General features: G+C 44.7%; 1 protein-coding gene across 10 annotated transcripts in view; it reads right to left on the bottom strand.

Moving 5' to 3' along the window:
* Nucleotides 1-4738: 4738 nt before the first annotated feature.
* LOC110490805 (serine/threonine-protein kinase WNK1) overlaps nucleotides 4739-27482 on the bottom strand; it is a 175669-nt gene continuing 152925 nt past the window's right edge. For 5 of the 10 annotated variants that reach the window (XM_036956822.1, XM_036956827.1, XM_036956823.1 and 2 more), the window contains 10 exons: nucleotides 25752-25838; nucleotides 25432-25468; nucleotides 25226-25296; nucleotides 24504-25009; nucleotides 22233-22438; nucleotides 21071-21286; nucleotides 20054-20149; nucleotides 12668-12709; nucleotides 8797-9035; nucleotides 4739-7916 (listed from right to left, as the gene is read on the bottom strand). In XM_036956822.1, coding sequence (XP_036812717.1) covers nucleotides 7533-7916; nucleotides 8797-9035; nucleotides 12668-12709; nucleotides 20054-20149; nucleotides 21071-21286; nucleotides 22233-22438; nucleotides 24504-25009; nucleotides 25226-25296; nucleotides 25432-25468; nucleotides 25752-25838 — 1884 coding nt within the window. In that variant the 3' untranslated portion in view covers nucleotides 4739-7532. The remainder of the gene's footprint in view (nucleotides 7917-8796; nucleotides 9036-12667; nucleotides 12710-20053; nucleotides 20150-21070; nucleotides 21287-22232; nucleotides 22439-24503; nucleotides 25010-25225; nucleotides 25297-25431; nucleotides 25469-25751; nucleotides 25839-27482) is intronic. The other 5 variants (XM_036956824.1, XM_036956825.1, XM_036956826.1 and 2 more) reach the window with 5 other exon arrangements.

The following is a 27482-nucleotide window of genomic DNA, read 5'->3' as shown; positions in this document are numbered from 1 at the left end:
TAACCTCACCATAACCTGTTCACTACTGTAACCTCACCATAACCTGTTCACTACTGTAACCTCACCATAACCTGTTCACTACTGTAACCTCACCATAACCTGTTCACTACTGTAACCTCACCATAACCTGTTCACCATTGCATGTTATGCATTGCAGCCACTGTATCATACAGTATGACACTTAGTTAAGAGGAAGTAAACATTGTAAATATTGCTCCGTATTCTTTAGATAGAGCAGATTTTCATGTAGCTAAAGTCATTACTGCATGGTAATGGCACTGAGGCAGTGGCATTGTAAAGGTCTTATTTGTTTTTCAAAAGTATCCATCATCAACAAAAGAACTAAGAAAATAGTATTTTTTGTCACGTTCACAGCTTCAACCAAACTTGCTAAGTACTGAGGGCCTCCAGTAAGTACTGTACTGAGGGCCTCCAGTAAGTACTGTACTGAGGGCCTCCAGTAAGTACTGTACTGCTGTACTGAGGGCCTCCAGTAAGTACTGTACTGCTGTACTGAGGGCCTCCAGTAAGTACTGTACTGCTGTACTGAGGGCCTCCAGTAAGTACTGTACTGCTGTACTGAGGGCCTCCAGTAAGTACTGTACTGAGGGCCTCCAGTAAGTACTGTACTGCTGTACTGAGGGCCTCCAGTAAGTACTGTACTGCTGTACTGAGGGCCTCCAGTAAGTACTGTACTGCTGTACTGAGGGCCTCCAGTAAGTACTGTACTACCGTACTGAGGGCCTCCAGTAAGTACTGTACTGCTGTACTGAGGGCCTCCAGTAAGTACTGTATTGCTGTACTGAGGGCCTCCAGTAAGTACTGTACTGCTGTACTGAGGGCCTCCAGTAAGTACTGTACTGAGGGCCTCCAGTAAGTACTGTACTGCTGTACTGAGGGCCTCCAGTAAGTACTGTACTGCTGTACTGAGGGCCTCCAGTAAGTACTGTACTGCTGTACTGAGGGCCTCCAGTAAGTACTGTACTACCGTACTGAGGGCCTCCAGTAAGTACTGTACTGCTGTACTGAGGGCCTCCAGTAAGTGCTGTATTGCTGTACTGAGGGCCTCCAGTAAGTACTGTACTGCTGTACTGAGGGCCTCCAGTAAGTACTGTACTGAGGGCCTCCAGTAAGTACTGCATTGCTGTACTGAGGGCCTCCAGTAAGTACTGCATTGCTGTACTGAGGGCCTCCAGTAAGTACTGCATTGCTGTACTGAGGGCCTCCAGTAAGTACTGTACTGCTGTACTGAGGGCCTCCAGTAAGTACTGTACTGAGGGCCTCCAGTAAGTACTGTACTGCTGTACTGAGGGCCTCCAGTAAGTGCTGTACTGAGGGCCTCCAGTAAGTACTGTACTGAGGGCCTCCAGTAAGTACTGTACTGAGGGCCTCCAGTAAGTACTGTACTGCTGTACTGAGGGCCTCCAGTAAGAACTGTACTGCTGTACTGAGGGCCTCCAGTAAGTACTGTACTGCTGTACTGAGGTCCTCCAGTAAGTACTGTACTGCTGTACTGAGGGCCTCCAGTAAGTACTGTACTGCTGTACTGAGGGCCTCCAGTAAGTACTGTACTGAGGGCCTCCAGTAAGTACTGTACTGCTGTACTGAGGGCCTCCAGTAAGTGCTGTACTGAGGGCCTCCATGAGGGCCTCCAGTAAGTACTGTACTGAGGGCCTCCAGTAAGTACTGTACTGCTGTACTGAGGGCCTCCAGTAAGTACTGTACTGCTGTACTGAGGGCCTCCAGTAAGTACTGTACTGCTGTACTGAGGGCCTCCAGTAAGTACTGTACTGCTGTACTGAGGGCCTCCAGTAAGTACTATACTGCTGTACTGAGGGCCTCCAGTAAGTACCGTACTGCTGTACTGAGGGCCTCCAGTAAGTACTGTACTGCTGTACTGAGGGCCTCCAGTAAGTACTGTACTGAGGGCCTCCAGTAAGTACTGTACTGCTGTACTGAGGGCCTCCAGTAAGTACTATACTGCTGTACTGAGGGCCTCCAGTAAGTACTGTACTGCTGTACTGAGGGCCTCCAGTAAGTACTGTACTGAGGGCCTCCAGTAAGAACGAAAAGTTCAATCCACAAAACGTTTTACAAAGAAAACCAACTGTTTTTAACGGTTTTAAATATCCAGGATACAACATAGTCACTCTGAAAATACAAAATGATTGAGAATCTACCATCTGTTTTCAAGTGATTTCCCGTAGCAGACATGTTTACAGCGAGGAGAGACGACTGAAGCGCTAAGCAGAAGGCGATAGATCTAGCAGTCCCTGTAAGCTAATCAGTAGTTAAGGTGACGAGTGTTTATTAAAAATCACTTTTCTACGGCTTTAAACATGTTTGACCCCAGGTAATGGTTTTGTACAGTTGCTATGAAAAGGATATGGGGCTTAATGAACTACTCTGTTGTACACAGATTGGACCAGTTTTACTGTCTACAACACTGTCAGGTAACGAGAAAGACACGGACACTGTTCATCTATCATTACAACATTTTGTAAGGTTTCCAAAAAGACCAGAAGGACATCAACCAAAAAACTAAAACATCCATGTCAAAGAAATCTAATCATGATGGAACCAAACATTTATTTGTCTGCATTGTGAGTGGTGAGACTGTCTGCTACTTTAGAACAAGCTACAAACCTGCACTAAAAGCCACAGGTGGTTTCATTAAAGAGACTGGGGCAGCATTAAGCAGATGATGAAATAACTGGGCTTGAACCACCAGCATTGGTGATGAGGAAGTCACTTGTTGGTCAAACCCAGCAGCACAGCGTACAGTACTACTGCCATGTGTTGGAGATAGAGAGTCCTCTGACCTCTCCTCTTCTGCCTCCACTAGCCCTGTCTTCTACCTCAACCCAGCAGCACAGCGTACAGTACTACTGCCATGTGTTGGAGATAGAGAGTCCCCTTGACCTCTCCTCTTCTGCCTCCACTAGCCCTGGCTTCTACCTCAACCCAGCAGCACAGCATACAGTACTACTGCCATGTGTTGGAGATAGAGAGTCCCCTGACCTCTCCTCTTCTGCCTCCACTAGCCCTGGCTTCTACCTCAACCCAGCAGCACAGCATACAGTACTACTGCCATGTGTTGGAGATAGAGAGTCCCCTGACCTCTCCTCTTCTGCCTCCACTAGCCCTGGCTTCTACCTCAACCCAGCAGCACAGTGTACAGTACTACTGCCATGTGTTGGAGATAGAGTCCCCTGACCTCTCCTCTTCTGCCTCCACTAGCCCTGGCTTCTACCTCAACCCAGCAGCACAGCATACAGTACTACTGCCATGTGTTGGAGATAGAGAGTCCCCTGACCTCTCCTCTTCTGCCTCCACTAGCCCTGGCTTCTACCTCAACCCAGCAGCACAGTGTACAGTACTACTGCCATGTGTTGGAGATAGAGAGTCCCCTGACCTCTCCTCTTCTGCCTCCACTAGCCCTGGCTTCTACCTCAACTCCACTTTCACTTTACCCACCTTAAATGGCATAGGGCCCAGTCACAACTACTACTGTAAAGACTACGTCCAAAATGGTACCCTATTCTCTATTTAGTGCACTACTTTTGACCAGGGTCCATAGGACGCTGGTCAAAAGTAGTGCGCTATATAGGGAATAGGGTGTCATTTGGGGGACACAGCCTAAGACTGCCCCACTGACAGTAGACACACATTATGCCTGGTTAGTAAACTATAAAACACCACAATCTGGTTTTCACTCTTTTGAGACATTCACACAAATACCGTTTCTCACTGACTGACTTTCTCTTCTCTATTCCTATCCGTCTACCGCCTTCCTCCCCTCTCTTTCACCACCAACACGAGGCTTGTATACCGTGCTGCCTGGTGTCGGACACACTCAAGGCTTCGTGGACAGGCCGTCAGTAAAGATAGCCTGATTGTTGTAGTGGGTCTAATGATAGGCTCAGTGTTAGCTAGAGAGCTCTGGCATACTGAATGAATGGTTCTAGCATCTGAAACGTGTCCCCCGAACACTAGAACAAACGGAACAGTCAAGCATTCCGTTCCTAACAGACCCTTTATTTTAAATGTTAAGGTAACCCTGGTTCAGCCTCACTCTGTTGTTCTGTTGTCTGCGTTCCTTTGTCTGTTTCAAATACAGAGTTTGTCCAAGCTTCACCATCAGATCCAGTCCTACTCTCTGCAGAGTCTAGGACTAAGTTAGTCTTCCGCCCCCCCAAATCAAAATGTATTTAACCCCAATACTAAAACAATAAATGGCACAAAGAAACAAAAACCCCACAGCCCACCTTCCCCCGTCTCCCCTTCCCAGTGTACCTTTGACTTTTGTACCCACAGAGCCAGTAAAGCACTTCAATGTAGCAGAAATCAACAGCACTTCCGTTACTCCATCATGTCAAAGAAACTGTTCAAAATAATAAGCAAAATAAATAATGGAAGGCACTAGAAACTCTAGCAGAGCTCTCACTGGAGTACTGGGGGGCGAAAGGACACGGAAAAGACCAAGGGTGAGTCCTACATCGCACCTTATCCCCTATATAGTGCACTACTTTTGACCAGAGCCCCATGGGCCCTGATCGAGGTCTTATCGGCTCCTGGTGAAAGGTTGAACACCGTGTAAGGGATAGGGTGTTATTTGGCACTCAACCCCAAGTTACTATTCAAGTACGTTAATTGAGTCCATTTAACATTCACATTTATCTAATATAAAGAAAGTAGAAAGAGAAGAAAGGTTAAAGTGACCTCGATAAGTACTGGATAAGGAAAATAGCTAGCCTTTTATTTTGTTATTTTGTTCAGCCTAAGTATTACCATTCCACCATAACGTTTCCTCCAACTGTCTTTTTGTTGGTATTTTTCTGTCTTTTTTCTTCTTAAACTCATGTTGTCCAACAACATTTATAATAATCACAGTGTTTCAACATCAGAAACTGATGGGTAAATACAGGTCCATACAGAACACTGGTCTTTTTTTCATTTCTTGTTTTTTTAAATAGAATAATAATGTACATTTTTGTTTTCAATCACACTATTGAAAAGACTCAGAAGTAGAGAGAGATCGAGGCCCCTAACGCTGTCAACATCATGATTATAAAAGGGTTTATGTTACTAATAGATCATAGGTTTGAAAGCTTCACAAGCCCTCAAGGACAGACGGCGTTGTGTTGCTGGAGATCCAAGGCATTACTTTTCATCCACCATGCAGCCTACCACCAAGCCCAGCCCACGTCCAGTCCTCTCCTTGCCCCACCGAGACCTGTCCGTCTCTGGGTCCATGCAGGACCAACACCAACCTACCTCACAACCGTGAAAACAATATCATGTGTGACACAGAGAGCCAACAGGACATACCTCCTTCCGTTCACCCTGCATTCCCTCTCAGAGCTAAACCACCTGTGAAAAAGAAGACTATTGAGTTGAGTCTGAGAGAATCTACTTCAGTCAACAACTCCTGTCTGAGAGAATCTACTTCAGTCCTGTCTGTGTTAGTTCAGGGGGGCTCTCTCATTAGGGATATGTAGATGGGAACTACGAGCCAGCTTGTACAGACTTTATGCTTCAGGATGGGGATCTCATCAGCCTCCCAGATACAGCACATTTTAAAATGGAGTAACTATAAGCCTGAAGTTAAGACTGGGATAGATGGGTCTCACACACACTACTCCCCTCCAATCATGTAAAGAGATGGTTAGCATGGTTAGAGGGGAGTTGTAGTTTCTTTAAAGGCCCTATATACTGGGAGATGTAGTTTCTTTAAAGGCCCTATACTGAGAGAGAGTTCCTGGATAGGAGGGTCAACCCTAGCGTTAACCCTTTCATCATGCTACAGAAGAGTCTCCTCAGTTCAATGGGGACAGAGGAAAATAATTAAAACACTAATCAAACATGGAATCATCATAATCCCAAATTCTTAAAAAAATCATACAAAAATGACATTCTGAATCTGGTCATGGATTGTTTTCCTAATGAAGGTCACTTTATGTGTTATTATTATATTAAGGAGGAGGTTTCTATCACGGTGTTCTTATTGCATCCCATGGCAACAGGAGGGGTAGAGCAGGGTATGAACCCCCAGGCCTTTTCTACTGACTCTCCACTTACACACACCAATGAACATCCTAAATGATATATAGGAATAGCAGTACATGTGGTTCCGGATGTCAACACTGCCTGACCAGCTACATACGTGGCACCAGTCCCACACCTCAGCCTCACAAACTCATTCCTTGACCCCATAACCTTCCTCACATCTCCTCAACATGCTACACAACTCTACCATAATGGACTTCTACTGGAGCTGTATAGTACTGTACAGTCACTTAAAGCTCTGTTCTGGAGGTCAGTTACCAGCAGGAGGAGCTGTATAGTACTGTACAGTCACTTAAAGCTCTGTTCTGGAGGTCAGTTACCAGCAGGAGGAGCTGTATAGTACTGTACAGTCACTTAAAGCTCTGTTCTGGAGGTCAGTTACCAACAGGAGGAGCTGTATAGTACTGTACAGTCACTTAAAGCTCTGTTCTGGAGGTCAGTTACCAGCAGGAGGAGCTGTATAGTACTGTACAGTCACTTAAAGCTCTGTTCTGGAGGTCAGTTACCAACAGGAGGAGCTGTATAGTACTGTACGGTCACATAAAGCTCTGTTCTGGAGGTCAGTTACCAGCAGGAGGAGCTGTATAGTACTGTACGGTCACTTAAAGCTCTGTTCTGGAGGTCAGTTACCAGCAGGAGGAGCTGTATAGTACTGTACAGTCACTTAAAGCTCTGTTCTGGAGGTCAGTTACCAGCAGGAGGAGCTGTATAGTACTGTACAGTCACTTAAAGCTCTGTTCTGGAGGTCAGTTACCAGCAGGAGGAGCTGTATAGTACTGTACAGTCACTTAAAGCTCTGTTCTGGAGGTCAGTTACCAGCAGGAGGAGCTGAACAGGCAGGGAGGGGGGAGGGAGGGGGGGTCAGATAGGTGAGAGGAGAAAGGGGTTAGCTATGTACTGCAGCTCCCCAACGATAAGTACACCCCCTTGGTCTGTTACTATCCTCCATCCCTCCTCTCTGAGATCAGTACAAGGCTCTGGTCTCTACTATAGAGTACATGTAAAAGCCAGTCACAGTGAAGGAACAAAGCCCATCACCACACACACACATTTTACAATAGTAATTGTCACATTAACCCTCTTTGGCCACTTAACATTGCACTCGTGTCCATTGGTATTCCTTGTCCCGTTTTGCGTCTTTCTTCGACCCCCAAGGCCCACAGTTGACCTCGGGGTGGAGGGGGGAGAGGGGAAGTGTGTCCCTCTCCTGTTATCCTTCAAGGAAACAGAAGAGGGCAGAGTGGTGCACCATTTCCCACAGCAGCTGACTCTTCTCTCTCCTGCTCCTCCTCTTCTTCACAGCCAGCTCATTCACATTCAATACAGTCCCACCAACCATGATGTCGCTTGTAACACACAAGCCCCTCTCCCCCTTGTAACACAGACACCCTTCATTCCTCATGTCTCTCTCCCTCAGTCTGTCAGTCTCTCAGCCCGGCATGGCTAACATCCCCTCATGGCCACTACGTGGTCCTCAGGTTGGGGCCTCCAGGGTTGCTGACGGATTTCTGCAAAGTGCTGATGTGATGGAAGCCCTGCAGGGAGCCCTGCCCCCCAGTGGCAGAGGAGGGGTACTGCGAGGAGGAGGCAACCAGGGGCTGAGAGGAGGCTAACATACCGGCCTGACCCTGTCCCGGCCCTGTGGACCCCGTGGATCCCACCCACTGGGCGCTGCTGTAAGGTGAAGTGGAGGAGGGGTAGCATGCCCCGACCCCGCCGTACTGGGGAGGGGGACACAAGGAGCCCTTGCGGCCTCCCAGAGAGGTAGCGGGGGTGGAAGAGGCGTTGCTGGGGCACAGCTGACTCGGGGCGGAGAACTTACGGCCCTTGTTGGTGGACGGGGTCGCCTGGAGAGGGAGAAGAGACACCAGGGTGAGATACTGCATGGCTGCTCTCCAATATCCATACTAGCATACCACTTACATTACATGGCCAGAGCTATCTCAGCTATGCTACGTGGAGGTTGGACCAGGACCCATATCAACAACTCATGTTCCAGCTTACAAACACCATAACATTCCCGTCCCCATAACATTCCCATAACATTCCCGTCCCAATAACATTCCCGTCCCCATAACATCCCCATAACATTCCCGTCCCCATAACATCCCCATAACATTCCCGTCCCCATAACATTCCCATAACATTCCCGTCCCAATAACATTCCCGTCCCCATAACATCCCCATAACATTCCCGTCCCCATAACATCCCCATAACATTCCCGTCCCCATAACATTCCCATAACATTCCCGTCCCCATAACATTCCCATAACATTCCCGTCCCCATAACATCCCCATAACATCCCCGTCCACATAACATTCCCAAAACATTCCCGTCCCCATAACATTCCCGTCCCCATAACATTCCTGTCCCCATAACATTCCCGTCCCCATAACATTCCTGTCCCCATAACATTCCCATAACATTCCCGTCCCCATAACATTCCCGTCCCCATAACATTCCCATAACATTCCCGTCCCCATAACATTCCCGTCCCCATAACATTCCCATAACATTCCCGTCCCCATAACATTTCCATAACATTCCGGTCCCCATAACATTCCCATAACATTCCGGTCCCCATAACATTCCCATAACATTCCCGTCCCCATAACATTCACTTCCAGTAATCTATATTTCAAATAAGCAACACAATCAAACATGGACTATATTGGTAAGGCTTGAGCATCCCATTATTTTGATGAATAAATCTGTCTTTACTCACCTGGTAGCTGTGTCCCTGTGAGGGTTGCTGTTGCTGTTTGGAGCGACTCTTGCCCTGGGACAGACTGATGGCGTCGCGGGCCCAGTTGTCAACCAGCTTGTGCAGGTCGTCGGTGAACGTGCCCTTCCGGCCCTGTTGAGGGGGGTTGGGAGAAGGCTGGCCCTGGTTCTGACCCCCTGAACCCTGGTCTCCTGGACCCTGGCCTCCTGGACCAGTCACTGTGTTGGTGCTGCTGGTCCCTGGAGAGACGGGAGAGACAGAGAGAGAGAGAGGGGGAGAGAGAGACAGAGAGGAGGGTTATGGGATATGTAGAGTAGGTAGTTGTTTGGTGTCAGTGTGTTTGCGTTGGTTAACGACATACTCCAGCTATGTCAACGTAACAGGACAGGATCCTATGACACATTATGATCAACTCTGAGGCATGTATTTCCTCCATCCTGATGAACTGGGCCAACATTTAGCAGGATGAAAATATCTACTCTAATCTGACAAATGGGTTCTGCATATGAACAGCAGAGGGAGCTGTAACACAAGTCTTAGTCCATCACCCTGAATGAACCAGAACATTCTCCATTTTAAAAACACATTCACTGTCTGCAGATAAAATGTTCAATATATCAACAATGACTAGCTTAGACTTACAGCTAAAATGACCCATCTCTCACAAGATCCATGTTGGGGATTTAATTTGGGCCAAGACCTAAGATCATGGTGGTTTACGTTTGGAGACTTTATGAATTGTATTTCAAAACAAAATGTTATCTAATGTTGTCTACAGTCATTCTGTATCAGCAGCCTTCCTAAAACACTAACAGGCATTATATTACAGCAAGCATTACATGAGAACAGATGTATTGAGCTGCAAACAGGCTTTAAAAAGGTTAGCTGTTTAGTGCCTCTCTTCCTGGAAGCAGAGCCAGAACCCAAAATACACCAGAGGTGAGAGTGAGTATGGGAAAATTCATCAGCTCCTTTTTCACAGTCGCCTACTGCAATGTCTCAACAATAATCACATACATGCAGTAGTCATGCAGTAGCTGGCTGCAATAGGAACTCAAGGACCTGATGCATTTCTGTTGCAAACAATAAATGAAGCTATGATAGAAAAACAAACTCCTAAAATGTAATTATTGTTCAATAGATAAACTAAGTTCAATCATTGAAGACCTTTGGCATTTCTAACAAGCTACTGAGTCAAGTTTTTTTTTTAAGTATAGAAAAATTGAAAATTAGAGGGGGGGAAAGCCATGACGTAATGCAGCGATACACTGAGTCATGACTGCAGCACCAGTGGAACTCTGGGTAATGGAGTCCACAGGACAAGCCATGCTCTAAACTAGAAGAGATGGGGGAAGGAGGGGAGCAGCTGAATCACAACATGACTTCAACATTTTGTGGTCTGGATGACTCCCATTCACATTGCAACAACTCTGGTGAAATATTTTTTAGGTTGGCCAATAACGAAAATACCGTACGTTTAAAGGGGCAATCAGCACCTGCTACATACGTTTTCTGACTTGTACATTCTTGATAAGTATCCAATTATTCTTGAAGAATCTAACTTATAAATGCCTCATGTGCTTAGTTAAATTGTCGTATCCCATCAGAACTCAAAATACAACCTTGTTTTACTCCAATGTTCGTAAACAAAGGGAACAAACACTTTTTAGCCTCAAAACATTGTTAAAACTATAATTTTAAGGCTTCCCGAGTGGCGCTGTGGTCTAAGGCACTGCATCGCAGTGCCATTAGAGATCCTGGTTTGAGTCCAGGCTCTGTCACAGCGGGCCGCGACCGGGAGACCCATGGGGTCCAGCATTGTCCGAGTTAGGGGAGGGATTGGCCGGCCGGGATGTTCTTGTCCCATCGCGCTCTAGCGACTCCTGTGGCGTACCGGGCACATGCACGCTGACACGGTCGCCAGATGTACGGGTGTTTCCTCCGACACATTGGTGCGGCTGGCTTCCGGGTTAAGCGGGCATTGTGTCAAGAAGCAGTGCGGCTTGGTTGGGTCGTGTTACGGAGGACGCATGGCTCTCAACCTTCGCCTCTCCCGAGTCCGTACTGGAGTTGCAGCGATGAGACAAGACTAACTACCAAATGGAAACCACGAAATTGGTGAGTAAAAGGGATGATCTATTTTATATACATGCACCACTGTTCAAAAGTTTGAGGTCACTTAGAAATGTCCTTGTTTTTGAAAAAAAAGCAATTTGGTTGTCCATTAAAATAACATCAAATTGATCAGAAATACAGTGTAGACATTGTTGTAAATGACTATTGTAGATGTAAATGGCTAATTTTTAATGGAATATCTGCATAGGCGTACAGAGGCCCATTATCAGCAACCATCACTCCTGTGTTAGCTAATCCAAGTTTATCATTTTAAAAGGCTAATTGATCATTAGAAAACAATTTTGCAATTATGTTAGCACAGCTGAAAACTGTTGTTCTGATTAAAGAAGCAATAAAACTGGCCTTCTTTAGACTAGTTGAGTATCTGGAGCCTCAGCATTTGTGAGTTCGATTACAGGCTCAAAATGTCCAGAAACAAAGAACTTTCTTCTCAAACTCATCAGTCTATTCTTGTTCTGAGAAATGAAGGCTATTCCGTGAGAAATTGCCAAGAAACGGAAGATCTCATAAAACGCTGTGTACTACTCCCTTCACAGAACAGCGCAAACTGATTCTAACCAGAATAGAAAGAAGAGTGGGAGGCCCCAGTGCACAACTGAGCAAGAGGACAAGTACATTAATGTCTAGTTTGAGAAACAGATGTCTCACAAGTCCTCAATTCTCAGCTTCATTAAATAGTACCCGCAAAACACCAGTCTCAACAGTGAAGAGGCGACTCCGGGAGACTGGCCTTCTAGGCAGAGTTCCTCTGTCCAGTGTCTGTGTTCTTTTGCCCATCTTAATCTTTTATATGTATTGGCCAGTCTGAGATATGGCTTTTTCTTTGCAACTCTGCCTAGAAGGCCAGAATCCCAGAGTCGCCTCTTCACTGTTGACGTTGAGACTGGACAGAGGAACTCTGCCTAGAAGGCCAGAATCCCGGAGTCGCCTCTTCACTGTTGACGTTGAGACTGGTGTTTTGCGGGTACTATTTAATGAAGCTGCCAGTTGAGAACTTGTGAGGCTTCCGTTTCTCAAACTAGACATGAATGTACTTGTCCTCTTGCTCAGTTGTTTATTTATGTTCCCCAAACATTTTTGAGGAATACAAGATGTATCGACTTGAAAACTGTATAATTGGTTGAGTACTGTGGATACCAATATCCCTGTGAGCCTCCGCAGGCGCATGTTGCCCAGGGTTAAGAACAGACATGGAAAATGAATAATATGACATTGTATCGTATTACACCCTCAAAACTTATTCCATGGATCCCTTGGTCAATTTATAAAAAAATCTGTTAGTATTTTCACGTAAAATAAAATGACATTTAGAAGACATTGTTATATATCTGGCCACGGAACCCACTTTGAGAACCCCTGTGATAGATCATTTGAATGGGGTCATCGTCACAACAGAGAAATGCTCAAGTCACCCTGTGAGAGGAGAGCCTTGTTGACTCCGACACACGACTAAAGCCACAGCTGACATCCACAGGGCAGTAAGTGCACAGACACTCAAAGCAGAGAGCAACGGGAGGTAGGATTGCAAAATTACAGCAACTTATCCAAAATGTCCAGGTTTCCAGAAAGGGAATAAGCAGGGAGGGAATCCTCCAAATGGGATTTCTGGAAAACCTGGGACATTTGGGAAAGATTCTTTAACTTTGCAACCCGAACAGGGGGGTGCAGAGAGTGAGGGTGGTGGAGGAGGCAGTAGGGAGGGGGTGGGGGCAAAGGTCATAAAATAGATAATTACTACAGAGTTGGTTGCAGGGGCAGACTTTTTTCACCATCTTCCCTGAAGAGTGGACGGAGAGAATGTGAAGCGCAGGACGGACGGAGAGTGCGTGAGGATTGGAGGAGAAAGTGTGTGTTAATCATTCACCCTTCTACAACAGACTACAGCATACTGAGTGTTTTCAATTCAAACTAAAACAAGCACTCCTCCTGAGGTAAATCCAGATCCTCTCTACAGCTCATTCCCCTTGGTTAAAAAGACAGGAGTGTAGGGGTGTAGGGCGGTGGGTATAGGGGTGTAGTTGTAGGGTTTAGGGTGCAGGGAATAGTAGTATAGGGATGTAGTTGTAGGGTTTAGGGTGCAGGGAATAGGAGTGGAGGGGTGTAGGGTTTAGGGTGCAGGGAATAGGAGTGTAGGGTGGAGAGCAGAGGTTGGCAGGAGTTTAAGCTGCAGAGGGATCATTAAGGCATTCATACAACCTTAATTAACATCCATTAATGAAAGTACAAACTCCCTTCATTGAGTCAAACCCAGTCAGAATAAGTTACATCAACTCAACAGGTAACAAACAATTGCTTGTCTTTCCTTTTGTGTCTGCTTTGCAATGGAAGACATGGATCTGGTTGGCTGGGTGGGTTCTCTCCTATCAGTTAGCCCAATGGTGAGAAGATGAGATGTGATGAGGCTGAGAACAGCACATGGTAAGGTGGGCTTTCTGGATGAAGTGTGCTAAGGTTCTCCACATTAACACTATCAATGGTGCTAACACAAGACAGAAGAAAAGACAACCTGTCGGCTGCAGGAGGGAGAAGTGTAGTACAGACCATAACTATTACTAAAGGGTAGTACTGTAGTACAGACCATAACTATTACTAAAGGGTATTAGTTCAGACCATAACTACTACTAAAGGGTAGTACTGTAGTACAGACCATAACTACTACTAAAGGGTATTAGTTCAGACCATAACTACTACTAAAAGGTAGTACTGTAGTACAGACTATAACTACTACTAAAGGGTAGTACTGTAGTACAGACCATAACTAATACTAAAGGGTATTAGTTCAGACCATAACTACTACTAAAAGGTAGTACTGTAGTACAGACTATAACTACTACTAAAGGGTAGTACAGACCATAACTACTACTAAAAGGTAGTACTGTAGTACAGACCATAACTACTACTAAAGGGTAGTACTGTAGTACAGACCATAACTACTACTAAAGGGTATTAGTTCAGACCATAACTATAACTAAAGGGTAGTACTGTAGTACAGACCATAACTATTACTAAAGGGTAGTACTGTAGTACAGACCATAACTACTACTAAAGGGTTTTAGTTCAGACCATAACTATTACTAAAGGGTAGTACTGTAGTACAGACCATAACTACTACTAAAGGGTATTAGTTCAGACCATAACTACTACTAAAGGGTAGTACTGTAGTACAGACCATAACTACTACTAAAGGGTAGTACTGTAGTACAGACCATAACTACTACTAAAGGGTAGTACTGTAGTACAGACCATAACTATTACTAAAGGGTAGTACTGTAGTACAGACCATAACTACTACTAAAGGGTATTAGTTCAGACCATAACTACTACTAAAGGGTAGTACTGTAGTACAGACCATAACTATTACTAAAGGGTAGTACTGTAGTACAGACCATAACTACTACTAAAGGGTTTTAGTTCAGACCATAACTATTACTAAAGGGTAGTACTGTAGTACAGACCATAACTATTACTAAAGGGTAGTACTGTAGTACAGACCATAACTAATACTAAAGGGTAGTACTGTAGTACAGACCATAACTAATACTAAAGGGTAGTACTGTAGTACAGACCATAACTACTACGAAAGGGTAGTACTGTAGTTCAGACCATAACTAATACTAAAGGGTAGTACTGTAGTACAGACCATAACTACTACTAAAGGGTAGTACTGTAGTACAGACCATAACTAATACTAAAGGGTAGTACTGTAGTACAGACCATAACTAATACTAAAGGGTAGTACTGTAGTACAGACCATAACTACTACTAAAGGGTAGTACTGTAGTACAGACCATAACTAATACTAAAGGGTATTAGTTCAGACCATAACTATTACTAAAGGGTAGTACTGTAGTACAGACCATAACTACTACTAAAGGGTAGTACTGTAGTACAGACCATAACTACTACTAAAGGGTAGTACTGTAGTACAGACCATAACTAATACTAAAGGGTATTAGTTCAGACCATAACTACTACTAAAGGGTAGTACTGTAGTACAGACCATAACTAATACTAAAGGGTAGTACTGTAGTACAGACCATTACTACTACTAAAGGGTAGTACTGTAGTACAGACCATAACTACTACTAAAGGGTAGTACTGTAGTTCAGACCATAACTAATACTAAAGGGTAGTACTGTAGTACAGACCATAACTACTACTAAAGGGTAGTACTGTAGTACAGACCATAACTAATACTAAAGGGTATTAGTTCAGACCATAACTATTACTAAAGGGTAGTACTGTAGTACAGACCATAACTACCACTAAAGGGTAGTACTGTAGTACAGACCATAACTACTACTAAAGGGTAGTACTGTAGTACAGACCATAACTACTACTAAAGGGTAGTACTGTAGTACAGACCATAACTACCACTAAAGGGTAGTACTGTAGTACAGACCATAACTACCACTAAAGGGTAGTACTGTAGTACAGACCATAACTACTACTAAAGGGTAGTACTGTAGTACAGACCATAACTACTACTAAAGGGTAGTACTGTAGTACAGACCATAACTACTACTAAAGGGTAGTACTGTAGTACAGACCATAACTATTACTAAAGGGTAGTACTGTAGTACAGACCATAACTACTACTAAAGGGTAGTACTGTAGTACAGACCATAACTAATACTAAAGGGTAGTACTGTAGTACAGACCATAACTACCACTAAAGGGTAGTACTGTAGTACAGACCATAACTATAACTAAAGGGTAGTACTGTAGTACAGACCATAACTATAACTAAAGGGTAGTACTGTAGTACAGACCATAACTACCACTAAAGGGTAGTACTGTAGTACAGACCATAACTACCACTAAAGGGTAGTACTGTAGTTCAGACCATAACTACCACTAAAGGGTAGTACTGTAGTACAGACTATAACTATTACGAAAGGGTTGTACTGTAGTACAGACCATAACTATTACTAAAGGGTAGTACTGTAGTACAGACCATAACTAATACTAAAGGGTAGTACTGTAGTACAGACTATAACTATTACTAAAGGGTAGTAGTACAGACCATAACTATTACTAAAGGGTAGTACTGTAGTACAGACCATAACTAATACTAAAGGGTAGTAGTACAGACCATAACTATTACTAAAGGGTAGTACTGTAGTACAGACCATAACTAAAGGGTAGTACTGTAGTACAGACCATAACTAAAGGGTAGTACTGTAGAACAGACCATAACTATTACTAAAGGGTAGTACTGTAGTACAGACCATAACTAATATTAAAGGGTAGTACTGTAGTACAGACCATAACTAAAGGGTAGTACTGTAGTACAGACCATAACTACCACTAAAGGGTATTAGTTCAGACCATAACTACTACTAAAGGGTAGTACTGTAGTACAGACCATAACTACCACTAAAGGGTAGTACTGTAGTACAGACCATAACTACCACTAAAGGGTATTAGTACAGACTATAACTAATACTAAAGGGAAGTACTGTAGTACAGACCATAACTACCACTAAAGGGTAGTACTGTAGTACAGACCATAACTACCACTAAAGGGTAGTACTGTAGTACAGACCATAACTATAACTAAAGGGTAGTACTGTAGTACAGACCATAACTATTACTAAAGGGTAGTACTGTAGTTCAGACCATAACCACCACTAAAGGGTAGTACTGTAGTACAGACTATAACTATTACTAAAGGGTTTTAGTTCAGACCATAACTATTACGAAAGGGTAGTACTGTAGTACAGACCATAACTATAACTAAAGGGTAGTACTGTAGTACAGACCATAACTAAAGGGTAGTACTGTAGTACAGACCATAACTATTACTAAAGGGTAGTACTGTAGTACAGACCATAACTATTACTAAAGGGTAGTACTGTAGTACAGACCATAACTATTACTAAAGGGTAGTACTGTAGTACAGACCATAACTATTACTAAAGGGTAGTACTGTAGTACAGACCATAACTATTACTAAAGGGTAGTACTGTAGTACAGACCATAACTATTACTAAAGGGTAGTACTGTAGTACAGACCATAACTAAAGGGTAGTACTGTAGTATAGACCATAACTATTACTAAAGGGTAGTACTGTAGTACAGACCATAACTATTACTAAAGGGTTGTACTGTAGTACAGACCATAACTATTACTAAAGGGTAGTACTGTAGTACAGGCCATAACTAAAGGGTAGTACTGTAGTACAGACCATAACTATTACGAAAGGGTAGTACTGTAGTACAGACCATAACTATTACTAAAGGGTAGTACTGTAGTACAGGCCATAACTAAAGGGTAGTACTGTAGTACAGACCATAACTATTACTAAAGGGTAGTACTGTAGTACAGACCATAACTACAGGGTAGTACTGTAGTACAGACCATAACTATTACTAAAGGGTAGTACTGTAGTACAGACCATAACTATTACTAAAGGGTAGTACTGTAGTACAGACCATAACTAATACTAAAGGGTAGTACTGTAGTACAGACCATAACTATTACTAAAGGGTAGTACTGTAGTACAGACCATAACTAAAGGGTAGTACTGTAGTACAGACCATAACTAAAGGGTAGTACAGACCATAACTATTACTAAAGGGTAGTACTGTAGTACAGACCATAACTATAACTAAAGGGTAGTACTGTAGTACAGACCATAACTATAACTAAAGGGTAGTACTGTAGTACAGAGCATAACTATAACTAAAGGGTAGTACTGTAGTACAGACCATAACTACCACTAAAGGGTAGTACTGTAGTACAGACCATAACTACCACTAAAGGGTAGTACTGTAGTACAGACCATAACTACCACTAAAGGGTAGTACTGTAGTACAGACCATAACTATAACTAAAGGGTAGTACTGTAGTACAGACCATAACTATTACTAAAGGGTAGTACTGTAATACAGACCATAACTATTACTAAAGGGTAGTACTGTAGTACAGACCATAGCTATTACTAAAGGGTAGTACTGTAGTACAGACCATAGCTATTACTAAAGGGTAGTACTGTAGTACAGACCATAGCTATTACTAAAGGGTAGTACTGTAGTACAGACCATAACTATTACTAAAGGGTAGTACTGTAGTACAGACCATAACTATTACTAAAGGGTAGTAGTACAGACCATAACTAAAGGGTAGTACTGTAGTACAGACCATAACTATTACTAAAGGGTAGTACTGTAGTACAGACCATAACTATTACTAAAGGGTAGTACTGTAGTACAGACCATAACTATTACTAAAGGGTAGTAGTACAGACCATAACTAAAGGGTAGTACTGTAGTACAGACCATAACTATTACTAAAGGGTAGTACTGTAGTACAGACCATAACTACTACTAAAGGGTAGCACTGTAGTACAGACCATAACTATTACTAAAGGGTAGTACTGTAGTACAGACCATAACTAAAGGGTAGTACTGTAGTACAGACCATAACTAAAGGGTAGTACTGTAGTACAGACCATAACTAAAGGGTAGTACTGTAGTACAGACCATAACTGAAGGGTAGTACTGTAGTACAGGCCATAACTAAAGGTTAGTACTGTAGTACAGACTATAACTAAAGGGTAGTACTGTAGTACAGACCATAACTAAAGGGTAGTACTGTAGTACAGACCACATTAACATTCTAATCATTCAAGAACTTCAGAAGTATAGCGTGTACGGTTTAAATCAGGGTGATTATTAGATGGATGAAGAAACATTAGACATGATAATATTATGATGAGATGTTGACCTGAGTGGAGAGTATGGGGCCACAGTGGAAATGGATCAGTGTGGAGGGCCAAGTAGCAAATATTATAGATATCTACTTCACTTTAGAACAGTTCTCTCCAGCCCTGTTCCTAGAGAACTACTCTCCTGTAGGTTTTCACTCCAACCATAATCACATCTGATTCTAACAATTAGATGGTTGAGAAGATGCACCAGGTTAGTTCCAACTGGGATTGGGGTGAAAACTCAGGAACAGAGTCGGAGAGCTCCGTTCTAGACTGTACCAGTCTTATAGCTCAACCTGCTTTACGGAGCCATTACTGTTGCTATAGGTGATAATAATAATCAACATGGTTTATAGACGGGGTCAGATGTTTAAGGCTCTACCTCCACATGGTCCGTCTGTGGTTATAAACTAGATACATGACTTTAATGCACGAGGAAGGGAACGTACAGTCGTGGCCAAAAGTTTTGAGAATGACACAAATATTAACTTCCACTTTTGTCTTATGGCAAGGTGCTCCATCATGCTGGAAAAGGCATTGTTCGTCACCAAACTGTTCCTGGATGGTTGGGAGAAGTTGCTCTCGGGAGGATGTGTTGGTACCATTCTTGATTCAAAGCTGTGTTCTTAGGCAAAATTGTGAGTGAGCCCACTCCCTTGGTTTCTTCACAACAATTGAACCGCTCTCCTTCAAGTTCTTTATGATCCAATAATGGGTTGATTTAGGTGCAATCTTACTGGCAGCAATATCCTTGCCTGTAAAGCCCTTTTTATACAAAGCAATGCTGACGGCACATGTTTCCTTGCAGGTAACCATGGTTGACAGAGGAAGAACAATGATTCCAAGCACCACCCTCCTTTTTGAAGCTTCCAGTCTGTTATTCAAACTCAATCAGCATGACAGAGTGATCTCCAGCCTTGTCCTTGTCAACACTCACACCTGTGTTAACGAGAGAATCCCTGACATGATGTCAGCTGATCCTTTTGTGGCAGGGCTGAAATTCAAAGGAAATGTTTTTTGGGGATTCAGTTCATTTGCATGGCAAAGAGGGACTTTGCAATTAATTGCAATCCATCTGATCACTCTTCATAACATTCTGGAGTATATGCTAATTGTCATCATACAAACTGAGGCATCAGACTGAAAATGTATATTTGTGTCATTCTCAAAACTTTTGGCCACGACTGTACAGAATGCCATTACATACATGTATCCATTAATTATGTGATGATGCATCATCAGTGGTCATTGATCTACAATTATCTATAAATGGGGCCAATTAAAAAATAAAAAAAAGAGGAGAAAATGCCAGAGAGGAGAAAAGGCTCCCAATCGGAAGATAAGAGATAAATCACATGAAGTAGGACGTGAAGGAGAAAGAAGACAAAGGAAGAAGCGTTACACACAAAGAGCCAAGCAGGGCGTACTCAGAAAACGGGTCCTTCTGCCACCACCTGGTTTGATGGTCACTCTCTCCGACCCACAGCTGAACGTAACACAGCCTGTGGTACAAAAAGAGAGGGGGAGAGAAAGAGAGGGGGGGTGGAGAGAGGGAGGGAGAGAGGGGGTAGAAAGAGAGAGGAGGGGTGGATAGAGATAGAAAGAGGAGTGAGGAAGAGGGGGGAGAGAGAGAGAGAGAGAGAGAGAGAGAGAGGAGGGGTGGATAGAGATAGAAAGAGGAGAGAGGAAGAGGGAGAGAGAGAGGTACACATACACACAGTAAGAATGGAACAGCAAGTACACTGAGCAACAGAGAGGGAGATGGAGAGAATGGAGAGGGATGGAGGAGAGGATAGAGCTGCACTGGGAGCAATAGCACTCCCTGTAGCGTGGGAGGAATAGGAGCTGCCCCATCCCGACAGTAATGGAGCTTCCACTGAGTGTGTGGAAGAAAGGCTAGCTTGAGACAGAGGTGCCCAAATCAACAGTCCAATTGAAATACCCAACATGCACCACTGTCTTGAGCCAGAGCAATAGTGTTCGCCGACTGAAGGGAGATTTTATTTTAATCGTAAGCCTTCCCAACACTACAGTCCAGTGCCACTGTCTGTATCAGAGCAAAATGGCTCTGTCAAACATTCCTCTACTGTACCAACCCTAGTGGACAAGACAGGACAAGACAGAGCAACACCCAAATAGAGACCATTACGACAGACAGACTTTTTGGGGATGGTATCCAGGGAAGGATGGGGACACTACTAATTCCCATCCCTATGTGATGGTGGTATGGGGAGGGGTGGTGGTATGGGGTGGGGGAGGGGTGGTGGTATGGGGTGGAGGAGGGGTTGTGGTATGGGTGGGGGAGGGGTGGTGGTGGTGGTGGAAGATTAACTTTTCCTCAACAGACAAGGCAAATGAGGCCTACTGGAGGCAGATGGAAGGACGAATGGGACGGAGGCAGTAGGGCGCTGTGTGGGGCCTACCTTGGGTGGGGGCACAGAGACTGGGCACGGACAGCGTAGCTTCGCTGGTGTAGGCAGAGCACAGGTTTTCACTGGAGGGGCCGAGATGCTTGAGGGGCCGGGGTCGGCTCCCCGAGGCAGGGTGGAGGTTGGGGTCGGGGAGGCCCCCAGGGGCCAGGAGGAGAGCCTGGTAGGGTGGGTACACTGAGGGGGCGCTCTGTGCAGATAAAGTGCTGCCTGAAGTTGACACACACAGACACCATACACACAGAGGAGGAGAACAGGGGAGGGAGGAGGACAGGTCAGGGGAACAGCCTCCAAAAGTGCAGACACGCACACAGTGACTCTCACACATAGTGTAGGTAGGTAGGTAGGTAGGTAGGTAGGTAGATAGGTAGATAGGTAGGGTGCAGGTCCCACAACCACAGTGTAGGTAGGTAGGTAGGGTGCAGAGTGCTGGGTTTCATCATAAACAATACAGCTAGTTCACTGTATGGTTTAAAAGTGAAGGAAGGAGAGAAGAGAAGACTGGTTTGCCACAAGTAGTCCTGTGAAGAAGAGAAAGCGAGTGCAGTACAGTAACAAAGTCCCTACTGTAACACACTGGCTCTGCCAATACCCTCTACTGAGGAGGACCACAGGTTAGAGGTCAGGACCTGGCTATAGTGGGCTCTAACAAAGATGGTGGATAAATGAAGATCGCTTATTCCGGCCGTTTACCATTGAAAGAAAATATATATCTCCCATAGACACCAATGCGATAGCAGCTGGGTCCGGTCTACTAAGTTAATTGACTTCAATTGAACTAGACAAACAGCGAGTGGGGTGTCTCACTTCCTTTTCCATCTCTGGCTCTAACACACTTAAGGTCAAGGGCTTCAAGGGGGTTCTTGCTGATAGGACCAGTTCAGACAGAGGTCAGGGGTTAGTAGTACCTGGTTGCAGGGGGCTCTTGCTGATAGGACCAGTTCAGACAGAGGTCAGGGGTTAGTAGTACCTGGTTGCAGGGGGCTCTTGCTGATAGGACCAGTTCAGACAGAGGTCAGGGGTTAGTAGTACCTGGTTGCAGGAGGCTCTTGCTGATAGGACCAGTTCAGACAGAGGTCAGGGGTTAGTAGTACCTGGTTGCAGGGGGCTCTTGATGATAGGACCAGTTCAGACAGAGGTCAGGGGTTAGTAGTACCTGGTTGCAGGGGGCTCTTGCTGCCCTGGGAGGAGCTGCAGCGGCTGGACTTGCTGCTCTTGCTTTTGGTGGGTCGTCTCCTGCGACCGGCCAGGGCTACAGCTGGAGGGACCACCACGGCTGGAGGCACCTTGCCCAGCCTGGCGAACAGGGAGTCAATCTCATCCTTCTGCTTGGTGTGGAGGGCCTGGATCTCCTTCATGTGCCTGGAGAAGAGATGAGAGGGAGCTGAATATCCCAAAATCTTCCCCAAACCCAATCAGTCTAATAGCACAGAAACATTTCAGGTGAAGGTAGACATCTGGGGGTTTTAGGAATGGAAACATAAGCACTTAAATGTGACAATTCAAGAAGGGATATTTAAGGGATATATAACAGCAAACAGAAACATGTCAGTCGAGCAGAAGAGAAGAGAGAGAAACAGGGTAAACCCACTAAAGCAGAAGAGAGAGAAACAGGGTAAACCCACTAAAGCAGAAGAGAGAGAAACAGGGTAAACCCACTAAAGCAGAAGAGAGAGAAACAGGGTAAACCCACTAAAGCAGAAGAGAGAGAAACAGGGTAAACCCACTAAAGCAGAAGAGAGAGAAACAGGGTAAACCCACTAAAGCAGAAGAGAGAGAAACAGGGTAAACCCACTAAAGCAGAAGAGAGAGAAACAGGGTAAACCTACTAAAGCAGAAGAGAGGAGAGAGAAACAGGGTAAACCCACTAAAGCAGAAGCGAGAGAAACAGGGTAAACCCACTAAAGCAGAAGCGAGAGAAACAGGGTAAACCCACTAAAGCAGAAGAGAGGAGAGAGAAACAGGGTAAACCCACTAAAGCAGAGAGAGAAACAAGGTAAACCTACTAAAGCAGAAGAGAGAGAAACAGGGTAAACCCACTAAGTTAGAGGAGAGAGAAACAGGGTAAACCTACTAAAGCAGAAGAGAGAGAAACAGGGTAAACCCACTAAAGCAGAAGAGAGGAGAGAGAAACAGGGTAAACCCACTAAAGCAGAAGAGAGGAGAGAGAAACAGGGTAAACCTACTAAAGCAGAAGAGAGGAGAGAGAAACAGGGTAGACCCACTAAAGCAGAAGAGAGGAGAGAGAAACAGGGTAAACCCACTAAGTTAGAGGAGAGAGAAACAGGGTAAACCCACTAAAGCAGAAGAGAGAGAAACAGGGTAAACCTACTAAAGCAGAAGAGAGAGAAACAGGGTAAACCCACTAAAGCAGAAGAGAGGAGAGAGAAACAGGGTAAACCTACTAAAGCAGAAGAGAGAGAAACAGGGTAAACCCACTAAGTTAGAGGAGAGAGAAACAGGGTAAACCCACTAAAGCAGAAGAGAGGAGAGAGAAACAGGGTAAACCTACTAAAGCAGAAGAGAGGAGAGAGAAACAGGGTAGACCCACTAAAGCAGAAGAGAGGAGAGAGAAACAGGGTAAACCCACTAAGTTAGAGGAGAGAGAAACAGGGTAAACCCACTAAAGCAGAAGAGAGAGAAACAGGGTAAACCTACTAAAGCAGAAGAGAGAGAAACAGGGTAAACCCACTAAAGCAGAAGAGAGGAGAGAGAAACAGGGTAAACCTACTAAAGCAGAAGAGAGAGAAACAGGGTAAACCTACCAAAGCAGAAGAGAGGAGAGAGAAACAGGGTAAACCCACTAAAGCAGAAGAGAGGAGAGAGAAACAGGGTAAACCTACTAAAGCAGAAGAGAGGAGAGAGAAACAGGGTAAACCCACTAAAGCAGAAGAGAGGAGAGAGAAACAGGGTAAACCTACTAAAGCAGAAGAGAGGAGAGAGAAACAGGGTAAACCCACTAAAGCAGAAGAGAGGAGAGAGAAACAGGGTAAACCTACTAAAGCAGAAGAGAGGAGAGAGAAACAGGGTAAACCCACTAAGTTAGAGGAGAGAGAAACAGGGTAAACCCACTAAGTTAGAGGAGAGAGAAACAGGGTAAACCCACTAAAGCAGAAGAGAGGAGAGAGAAACAGGGTAAACCTACTAAAGCAGAAGAGAGGAGAGAGAAACAGGGTAAACCCACTAAGTTAGAGGAGAGAGAAACAGGGTAAACCTACTAAAGCAGAAGAGAGGAGAGAGAAACAGGGTAAACCCACTGAAGCAGAAGAGAGAGAAACAGGGTAAACCCACTGAAGCAGAAGAGAGAGAAACAGGGTAAACCCACTAAGTTAGAGGAGAGAGAAACAGGGTAGACCCACTAAGTTAGAGGAGAGAGAAACAGGGTAAACCCACTAAGTTAGAGGAGAGAGAAACAGGGTAAACCTACTTTTCCCGTAACCGGTTGACCTCCCTCTTCAAGTCCTCGTCCTCAAACTCAGAGTCGTTATCAGAGCTCATGTAGGAGTTGTTGAGGCTGGGCAGGGAGCTCTGTTTGTCCTCTGGGCTGAGGAGCATGGTGGCTGAGCCAGGATCAATACTAGGCCCGTTAGCCTGGGAAGCGGGTGTTTGCTCCAACCCAGCCTCGGCTGCCTCATCCTGGGCTCGGCTCACTGAGAAGCGGCCCACCCTGGCATCCGGTGCGTTGGTGGTGACCTGGAAGCGGCCAATGGTGGTGGGCTGAGGGGAGGCGGTCCGGTGGGGGAGGGAGGGCAGGCCGTCCACAACATCTCCCCCGCCAGTCTTACCTCCATGGAGAGGGGAGGAGACATTGTGCAGTGTGTTCTCCGGGCTGGAGGAAGAGGAGGAGGAAGAGGAGGAAGAGGAGGTGGAGGAGGATTTTGTGGGGCTCCCTCCCTCGATTTTGTGGGGACGCTGGTCTGCAGCCACAGAGACCTGGGGAGGGGGACAGGTGATGGAGAGAGATTATGAAAAGACAGAATTTAAAGGCCCAGATCAGCCATAAGGACCATCACTACAATCATAGAAAACTATTCTGAAGAGAGATGGATGAAGAACATAGAGACTGCAGACTCTGACCACCAGACAGACAGCGCTGGAATATCCCAATAAGGTAAATAGAGCTGGAAAGGTACAGCTACAATTCCATACCTGGAATCGTCCCATTTGGAATCCTCCAGCAATAGGCGAAATGATTGGTTCCCCTTCCAGAGAGAAAGGCACTGAAACGACCAATGAGACATCATCACGTTACAATGCAACAGTCGGCAAAACATCCCAAAAGAAAAAGGACAACACACTAACAGGTAGCACGACCATTTCAAAATGGGAGTACGGATAGATGTTGAAGTACACACCTGGCTGGCCACCTGCAGGCATCCCAGTGAGGGAGGACTATGGTACAGGGGGGAGAACACAGTGTGACTGTCCTGTCTAGAGTCACACCAACAAACATTCCACATACCACCACATGAGCTGTACAGGAGCATGACAGTGATGGCAGTATTAGACAGAGCAGACTAATAACGGCTACAAAAGACAGATTAGAAGAAATAGTATTCATATACTTTTTCAAGGTCAAAAACATACAACTAAATCTGACATTTCGACAACTAATAAATACATTGTCATTCGTCCAGGCCTGAAGGGGGCACGTGTGTGTGTGTGGTTATGGTACCTGTGTGGTGACACAGCTGACAGAGACCGTCTCTGGGCTCAGGGCCCTCCTCAGCTGGGCATCCAGGTCTTCCAGAGGCTGCTGAGACTAGTGGGTAACAACAAGCCGTTATAGACGATAGTCAAACAGACGGCAACACATCCTCACACGGTAACTCAGAACACATCAAACTAGTTGGTCTCTAGACATGAATTACTGTTGAATTTCATCTAGCAAAAATGTTATGAATCACAGTAAACGTTTAGCTTTCATTTTTCCAGAAAATATTTGAAAAGACTGAAAGATTTAGGTAAAATCCTAGATTGGGTTTAATTTAGTCAAAGACTGTCTTCAAGCCAAGGTATCCAGGTGACGTTCAAAATCAATATATTAAAAGGACATTTCCCCCCCGTCTCAACTTCATATTCATCATCTCCAGCACCTCCCCTTTCTCAACTTCATATTCATCCTCTCCAGCACCTCCCCTTTCTCAACTTCATATTCATCCTCTCCAGCACCTCCCCTTTCTCAACTTCATATTCATCCTCTCCAGCACCTCCCCTTTCTCAACTTCATATTCATCATCTCCAGCACCTCCCCTTTCTCAACTTCATATTCATCATCTCCAGCACCTCCCCTTTCTCAACTTCATATTCATCATCTCCAGCACCTCCCCTTTCTCAACTTCATATTCATCATCTCCAGCACCTCCCCTTTCTCAACTTCATATTCATCATCTCCAGCACCTCCCCTTTCTCAGCTTCATATTCATCATCTCCAGCACCTCCCCTTTCTCAACTTCATATTCATCATCTCCAGCACCTCCCCTTTCTCAACTTCATATTCATCATCTCCAGCACCTCCCCTTTCTCAACTTCATATTCATCATCTCCAGCACCTCCCCTTTCTCAACTTCATATTCATCATCTCCAGCACCTCCCCTTTCTCAACTTCATATTCCTCATCTCCAGCACCACCCCAAAATTGCACATTTCTGTAGTCAGAAAGATAGTTTCCAATTAGTACACAATTAATTGGAAATGGGCAATACTTCCTCATAATTGGTTAAAATCACAATGCACACCGATGATGTCACTGGAAACATTTCACTTCCTCCATCTTTTTTTTTACTACAAAAAAATAATAAACGTGACATTTTCACATATGTTGATGTTGGGGCGGTGCTGAAGATGAATATGAAGTTGAGAAAGGGGAGGTGCTGGAGATGATGAATATGAAGTTGAGAAAGGGGAGGTGCTGGAGATGATGAATATGAAGCTGAGAAAGGGGAGGTGCTGGAGATGATGAATATGAAGTTGAGAAAGGGGAGGTGCTGGAGATGATGAATATGAAGTTGGGAAAGGGGAGGTGCTGGAGATGATGAATATGAAGTTGAGAAAGGGGAGGTGCTGGAGATGATGAATATGAAGTTGAGAAAGGGGAGGTGCTGGAGATGATGAATATGAAGCTGAGAAAGGGGAGGTGCTGGAGATGATGAATATGAAGTTGAGAAAGGGGAGGTGCTGGAGATGATGAATATGAAGTTGAGAAAGGGGAGGTGCTGGAGATGATGAATATGAAGTTGAGAAAGGGGAGGTGCTGGAGAGGATGAATATGAAGTTGAGAAAGGGGAGGTGCTGGAGATGAATATGAATATGAAGTTGAGAAAGGGGAGGTGCTGGAGATGATGAATATGAAGTTGAGAAAGGGGAGGTGCTGGAGAGGATGAATATGAAGTTGAGAAAGGGGAGG

This window comes from Oncorhynchus mykiss, chromosome 21, assembly GCF_013265735.2.
Source record: "Oncorhynchus mykiss isolate Arlee chromosome 21, USDA_OmykA_1.1, whole genome shotgun sequence".
Taxonomy (NCBI): domain Eukaryota; kingdom Metazoa; phylum Chordata; class Actinopteri; order Salmoniformes; family Salmonidae; genus Oncorhynchus; species Oncorhynchus mykiss.
The sequence above is the reverse complement of the archived record's forward strand: the minus strand, read 5'-3'. Positions and strand labels throughout refer to the sequence as shown.